General features: G+C 26.1%; 1 protein-coding gene across 2 annotated transcripts; it reads left to right on the top strand.

The window, feature by feature from the left end:
• The first annotated feature begins 261 nt into the window (after positions 1-261).
• LOC124429430 (golgin subfamily A member 1) lies at positions 262-6,787 on the top strand. Of its 2 annotated transcripts, none has more exons than XM_046974699.1 (8): positions 262-834; positions 957-1,344; positions 1,466-1,554; positions 1,656-1,784; positions 3,326-3,853; positions 5,360-5,887; positions 5,982-6,209; positions 6,277-6,787. In XM_046974699.1, the coding sequence occupies exons 1-8, from the start codon at positions 724-726 to the stop codon at positions 6,430-6,432; spliced, it is 2,157 nt and encodes a 718-aa protein (XP_046830655.1). In that variant the 5' UTR covers positions 262-723; the 3' UTR covers positions 6,433-6,787. The 2 variants fall into 2 exon arrangements, with proteins under 2 accessions (XP_046830655.1, XP_046830657.1); XM_046974701.1 differs by having other exon boundaries at positions 264-834; positions 3,326-3,718.
• Positions 6,788-7,952: the final 1,165 nt, after the last annotated feature.

The raw sequence follows: 7,952 nt of genomic DNA, 5'->3' as shown, positions 1-7,952 counted from the left end.
ATTTTATTACAATATGCAATAAAATATTATTTGGCAATTTTCATTTTTTATTTCACAATTAAAAATCATCTATTATTGTCATACTATATGACATAATCATAAAGGTCACTTATATCTATTGAATGTTGCACCACCTGTGCTAATATTTAAATAGTCATAAAAAAAAATGGACGATAATACGCATTACATTGTATTTTTATAAACTTTTAAACATATGTAACGAAAAATTGAAAAATTAAAGAGAAACTTCTTTATTTTCATTTAATATGTATACCATCTTAATACTGAACAATTATAAAAATATATTTGAGTAAAAATGATCGTCATTTGTTAATTTTCGGCTAGAAATTTAAACATTCGAACTAAAGCCGCGTTATTACACAAAATGGCGCTAAATGGATAGTCATCTGAACAATCAGTATCGAAGTATCTTCGAGTGTCGCTACTGGTTGATTAATAAATGGTGGCATGATAATGTGTAATGTCGGATTTAGCCGATCTTATGTGTGTCACTTATAAAAATCTTTACTTTAATGATGATGCATTAATATTAATTAACAACGATATGTAAAAAAAATGAACTGTTTTCAAACAACATTACTAACTTGATGTTTTTAATATAAAAGTTTTTTGAACATATAAATTGACTGTCTATGTGACGTTGACTTTGACGTTTACAAGTGTTATCTGTTAGTTCCGTGTTAGTGTTTAGGTTAATACATCATGTTTGCGAGTTTGAAGAATAAAATACGTGAAGAAATTGGTAGCGATGTATCAACTGTAGTTCGAAACGCTGCAAATATCCGCAGTATAAGTTCTAGACATATTTCACAGGTACTCATACCCAAAATAATGCTTATTAAGTATAAGATTTCTCTGTATTGTCCCACTTTTCTTATTAAATAAATTATTTTATTATAAAATATATGGAAAATTTCTTTTTTTTTTTTTTATAGACAGGATCTACTAGTAGTATTAGTGAGTCTCAAACTTCATTAGATGGATCTCGTGAAGAACATGTAGCTTCTTCTTCGTCGCCAATATCAATGAAACAGGAAAATAATTTTGCTCTAAAACTTAATGATAGTATACACTTAAAAGATATTAAAAATCTTGAAAATCAAGAGGAAGAATGGCAAAAATTGATAACCAAAAAGGAAATGGAGTTACAAAAGAAAATAGATAAAATCAATGAAGAATGGAAGATTAAGTTTTCTGAAAAAGAAAAAGAATGGAAGAAAGTAGCAGAGAAGCAAGAAAAAGAAAAAATCAAATTAGAAACGGAATTACAAACTACAGAAAGTTCAAAGAGATCATTAGAGTTGGCACTTAAAGATGCAGAAGGTTAGTATTTAATAAAAATATAAATGTAGTTTTGTAGAAAAGATTATGTAATATATAAATATTTTAAATTATTATTAAAGAAACTAAACTTTATTTATATATTATTTAAAATGTCTTTTAGAATATAAAAAAAAATTATATAACTTTCAAGAAGATGCAGAACAACTAGAAAGTTTTCAAACGCAAGAAATGGCTAAGATCAAACATCTTGTGAGTATTATATTACACAAATTTATTTTCTATTATTTTTTTATTTAATTGTAAACACAATAAAAAGTATAGTAATTATTTAACAATTGATATTACTTCAGCTTCTATCAAAAGAACAAGAAGTGGAAGAAAAATCACAGCATTTAAAAGTTGCCTTAGCAGAAATTGAAAGCCTAAAATCTGAAGTTTCCCGTCTTAGACGATACGAAGATGAATTAAATAATGTACAGGTGAGTACATGTTCTACTATTTTTTAAGTAAAGAATATTTTAAAATATAAGATATTAATTTTTGTATACTATATTTCTTAATGTGTGTTTTCGTACTGATTTCGTACTGATTTTTCTCACATACAATTAGAACAATGCATATAATAGAAAAAACATATTTCATAAAAATATACTAATTGTATATTTATTTTATTAATAAATACATAATTAAAGGAAAAGAGTTGTTTATGAATTAAGTGACTTAAAAGTAATATATATATTAAAATTTATATAGACTATTCATGTATATTTTTCTATATATAATAAGGCAAGAAAGTTTTTGTTTATATCATTAAATATACTAGCAATGTATTTTGTGATGATATATCCATACATATATATAGATTGTAATTTGATGAAATGTTTTTATCTTATAAAAACGCTTTTTTTTTTTTTTCATCAAAATATAAAACAATTATTATTGTTTACCAGCATGTTTTTTTTTTTTTCATTTTTTTATATTATTTCAAATTATCTTTTTTAAGTGTTTACATTTTAATAAATTTTATATTGCTGCTTGTTTGCCATATTTTGCTATTCTTCACACTCTGCACATTTATTATACTATTATATTTCCATTTATATTTTATATCTACTTTTTTATATAAAATATATGTTGTATTATATATACTTATTTAAGATTCATGTTAATTAATTATGAATTGCATTTATTTAGAGAACATTCCATATGTTCCGTAATCATTCTATTTCCATCAGAGGGTTGACCTCTTTGTTTGAAAATGTATTTTGATGATATATGTGAATGTGTTTTATACTTTAAAAATATTTGTTGTTTTTATTTTGAATTGTGATATATCAAGAATATTGTGATAGCAATAATTTTGTGAAAACAACATATGCATGAAGATTGGAAAATATCTTAATAAATGAAAAAATGGGAGATCAGGGTAGGCAGTAATTGCTGCTAATTTGCTGCCGCTACTGCTGACACTAGAGGTACGTTTTCATAGCCTTGCTGCTGTACTGCTCTATAGCAATATTGCAAATTTTATTCCTTATTAACCTAACTTTAATCTATGTATCTGTATTTAACACACAATTTTATATGAATATATATATATATATATCTGATTACAAATCTACTGTACAATTATATAATGCTTTAATTTTCAAATACGTATCTTTGGTAATGCGGTATTTTATTGCAATTTCTCCTCATTGTAATATAAAGATCAATCTGTGAAATTAAATATGATTAATGTATTGTTACTAAATAGCCTATACACAAACTTTTTACTTTTTATCGCAAGCTTTTTCTATTCATGATTTATGTTCTTATTTTATGCACTTTTAATGTATTGTCATTCCAATACATTTTCTATGGGCTGGCAATAAAATGTTATGGGAATTAATATTTTTATCTTTGCCAAATATAATTATCATCTGCGCTTAGGTAAGATTTGTAAAAAAAAGCTTGAAAAAAAAAAATATATTTATTTGTAAAATATAAAAAAAAATAGTGATTATATTTTTATTTTCAGGATGAAATGGAAACACTGCGCCATTCAACGCAACGTGAAAGAGCTCAGTTATCATGTCAACTAGCACAAACAGAAGAAGAAGTCCGTCATCTGAAGGATAAAGTTTTTGTATTGGAACAAAGAGGTGCTTCGGATACAAATGATCAAATGACAAACGATGAACGAGTAGCTGATCTTATGAGAGAGCGAACTCTTTTAGAGAGAAAATTAGAGGAAGCTCACCTTCATCTCTCTGATATAAAAACTAGTTGGTCTGGAAAAATTTCAAGTTTGGAAACACAAGTTGGAAGGCTCAGTAGGCAAGCAGGAGAAGAAGGACTAGAAAGAAGACGTGTAGAAGAAGAGAAAGAAAAATTGAAGCAGAGGATTAAACAACTAGAAGCTGAAATAGAGGTGAACAATGTTGTTATGGCGACGAAAGACGCCAAGCTTTTGCGCATGGCCGAGGACATCGACGAAATGGCCACGGAACTAAAAGAGCTCCGGGCCAGCGTCGATGACGAGGTTGAAGAATTTAAGCGGCAAATCGTGAGTTACCGCGATATGTAGTGATGCTGCATGATCAATCTAGTTTACTTCCAGAAAGACATTTTAGTATATAAACTGGAAGAAGAAAAGACTTACATTACCTACACCCTACAGTAAACAGATCATCACACTTTTTGCTTTTGCATTTTTTTAATTATTCAAAAATTTTCATATTTCTCATTCTACACACACAACACAGTCTTATTTTATTATTCCATAATATTAAAGACATTTATAACAAATATGTATAATAATTATTTTCAGATATATAAAATTGCTAATTACATCTACATAACATTACAACTTCTTTTTATATTTTGAATGCTTATGCAATTATACTATAAACACTAAAATTTTATTAATAGATTTTTTGTAAATTATGAATGATAAACACTTTTTATATTTATTATTGCATGTTGAAAATGCTTGATGCTTAACGCACATATACTTAGTATTTACTTCTTACACATATCTTTATTTACTAATAGATTTTTACTTTGTTCCTATTATAAGCATGTTAAAAACAAACTGGTTTTTCAAACAAGCATGTTGAAAATGAAAATTACCATAAATTACTATAAATTGTTTTTGAACCTAGATTGTATATATTGCACATATTTTCATTTGTTTGAGTTTATTTAAGGAATAGACGGAATGGAAATCTAATTACTAAAAAAGATTAATCATTTAGTTTAGAATTTAATAATTATAAAAATTCTGTGATTAAGCACGAGTTCAAATAAGTTGTTGTGTTATATTATAATATCTATCGAATAATTAATACAAAAGTCTCTTTTAAATTATTTACCTTTTGTTTGATTATCCACCTAAAGAAAAATATTTTCTTTTTTATATCCTTCTTTTCTTTCTTTGCATTATTTTAATCTATATGCCGATTAGATCGCTTAATAATTTAAAATATTTTTATGTATAATTGTGTGTTATGTATAGTTTATTTGTGGAATAAAGAAAAAAAAAAAAAATAATATTTCTCATGTATATTTTTTTGCTTTACTTTTAAACCCATTTCTGTATCAACCACAAATGAATGTCAATGTACACATACCAATCAAATATATATAGTAATTTTGTAAAAACATTATTTTTATATGTATTTCAGGTATTGAATAATTACATTTTCATCCTCAATATTTTTGACGGATAAAAATTTTCAGATATAATTTTTTATACAACTTCACAATGCTAAAGAAATAAAATATTGACAAAAAATATGGATGAAAATGTAAGCTTTTTTTTAATAAGTAAAAGAAGAAAAAAAAATTAGGCAATATATGTTGCGCTTAGATTAATTTAGATATTTTTATTGTCTTGACATTACATTGATTTTTAATTTGCTTATGTTTACAAAAAAAAAAAAAAAAAAAAAAAACGCTACATATTTTTAAAAAATATATTCATATAATAAATAATACATTCTCTTGTGATACATTTCTAAAAATTTATAGTACTTCTTCTCATCTTAATTTTTATTTGCCTTTTTACTAGGAAACATCCTCAAATGAAACCAATCAATTGAAATCAGAATTAGAAGAGACTATGGCAAAGCTTTTAGCTGCTACATCAGAATTAACATATTTACGATCATCTAATGAAGATGTACGATCAAACAATTCTTCTTTACATATAGAAATAAACCAGTTAAAGGAAAGTCTAGAGATAGAGAAAACAACAACTGCAAAATTGCAAGAATGCATAGAAAAAGAAAGAAATGAAAAAGATACTGCGTTGCTAAGGAGTGCTCAATTTTCCCAAGATATTGAAATTATTAAGCAAGAACAGAGATTACAAGAAGTTGAAAACCACGAATTACAAAATAAAATAGAAAATTTAGAAGTTAGTTTTAAATCTCAAAATGAAGAATTAGAAAAGGTTATTGCAATATTGAAAAAAACTAGACAAAGAATCATAGAATTAGAAGAGATAGAACGTAGTAAGGAGAAGATGGAAGGGAATGAAAAAATACTGAAGAGTAGCTTATTGGATTTAGAAGAACAATTAAACGAGAAAACAAAGGTAGTCTATGAAATTTATAAAAAAAAAAATAGAATATTCTTTTGTATATAAATGGAGAAATGAAAAATCTCTCAATATCTTTTCGATTTTACAGACAATCAAAGTCTTACAACAACGTTTAACAGATATGAAAAAAACTCTACAACGGGAATTAAGAGTTCCTTCTGCATCATTGGATAATGATGCTGAACCGTCCACTGCTATTTTAAATCCAAGTTCATCCAAAACAGTCACTGCCAAACATGCCAATTTAAAAGATGATGTTAACTTTAAATATTTAAAACATGTTCTCATTAAATTTCTTACTAGTAGAGAATATGAGGTAAGTATTACTTTATAATCAAAATTAAACAGATATTTTAATAATAATTATACATTTTATATTTTAGGCTCTTCATTTAACAAAAGCAGTTGCTACGTTACTACATTTTTCACCAGAAGAAGAACGTTTACTTCAGCAAACATTGGAATGGAAAATGTCATGGTTTGGTACAAGACCTAATTTGGGTTTTGGACAAACTGCAAAAGCTATACCACCCAGCTGATAGCAATCGACATTCCACTTTTATATTATTTAAAAATATATGGTCTAACTCTAAATAAACACCAAGGATTATTTGAGAAATGACTTCAGAATTAAATAAATCTCTGAAAAATGAATATGAATCAATCAAGAAAATATAGTAGTTGTATAAACTTTGTAATATATTCACAGTTTATAATATATCTATAAATTGTTTGCAAAAGCATAGTGTACAAATGAATAAAGTAGTTAGGGATTATATACTATAAACCCTAATGTAAAATATTAATGTGTAATTACTTTGTTAATATGCATAAATATCAAAAAAAAAAAAATTCTGATAAGAAAATAAAGAAAAAAAGCTTGCATTAACCTCAGTCTGTTGTAACAATTATCTTTAAAGAGGTATATTCATACTCTGTCGATAAAGCAGAAAGATCTATTAAGAAAATGTTCTCTCTTCGCACTAATAACTTTACAAAAATACTTATTTAACGTATTTACAATTATTTAATAATCTAAGTTCTACAATTTGTATTTATTGACTCCTTACGTATAATTAAATCTTTTTTATCTTATACAAATATAAAATAAATATTTTAGTTTAAGTTGTCAAATAAAATAATTATATTATTATAAATAAAACGAATAAAAAAATATATTCTATTGTATTTATTAAAAAGGATCTACACAATTGAATAGTATTTAAGCTATCCCGTGATTGTGCGTTTTAGTTTCAATAATTTCGTCGTCATTGACAGAAATAAATAGAACAGGCACGCCAATTTACGCGTCGAAATGCTTTTGCCACTATACGTTATAAATTTTCAAATTTGCATATATCACAAATTCTTTATCTACATCGGAATGATGCATTCCTTTTCTTTCGGTAATATTAAAATTTTTAGATGTTTAAAATTATTCGTTGATCGTTATACGATCAATATGAACGTAATAATAACGAATAATAAAAACAAATGGAACGATCTTCAAAACAATTATTTATAAGCTTACAAAAAAAATTTTCGATTGGGAGAAAGTATTAAAATATGTTCTAATTCAATTAACGAATACTACGTAATCATGTAATCGTGTAAACGTATAAAGTTTTGGTTGCCTATCAATCGATATTTCTTTTTTCTTTTCTTTTCTTTTTTTTTTTTTTGGATTGTTTCTTTTTCTCTATAAAAATCTAGAAGAACATTAAAATTCTTTCATTCTTTCGACAATAATAAAATAAAATTCTTTCTCTCTTTTTCTTTCTGTTGCATACGTAGAAAGCGATATGCGTTATTTAAAGACTCGAGCATATAAAAATAATATCGGCATTGGAAATTTTGGCTGAGAGCGATGATCGCGTGCACGAAAGTACGACAATAGCGACAATGGTATAGAATGTTTTTCGAGAAGTATGGGCGAGTATTACGCGATCCCAAAGAAAGAGAAAAAGAAAGAAAGAGAAAGAGAGAGAAGGAGAGAAAGAGAGAGAGAGAGAGAGACAGAGAGAGAGAACCACGCCCTTGGCGAAGAGACTCGATGTCG

This window comes from Vespa crabro, chromosome 15 (assembly GCF_910589235.1).
Source record: "Vespa crabro chromosome 15, iyVesCrab1.2, whole genome shotgun sequence".
Lineage (NCBI taxonomy): Eukaryota > Metazoa > Arthropoda > Insecta > Hymenoptera > Vespidae > Vespa > Vespa crabro.
This window is presented reverse-complemented; position numbering and strand designations above follow the sequence as displayed.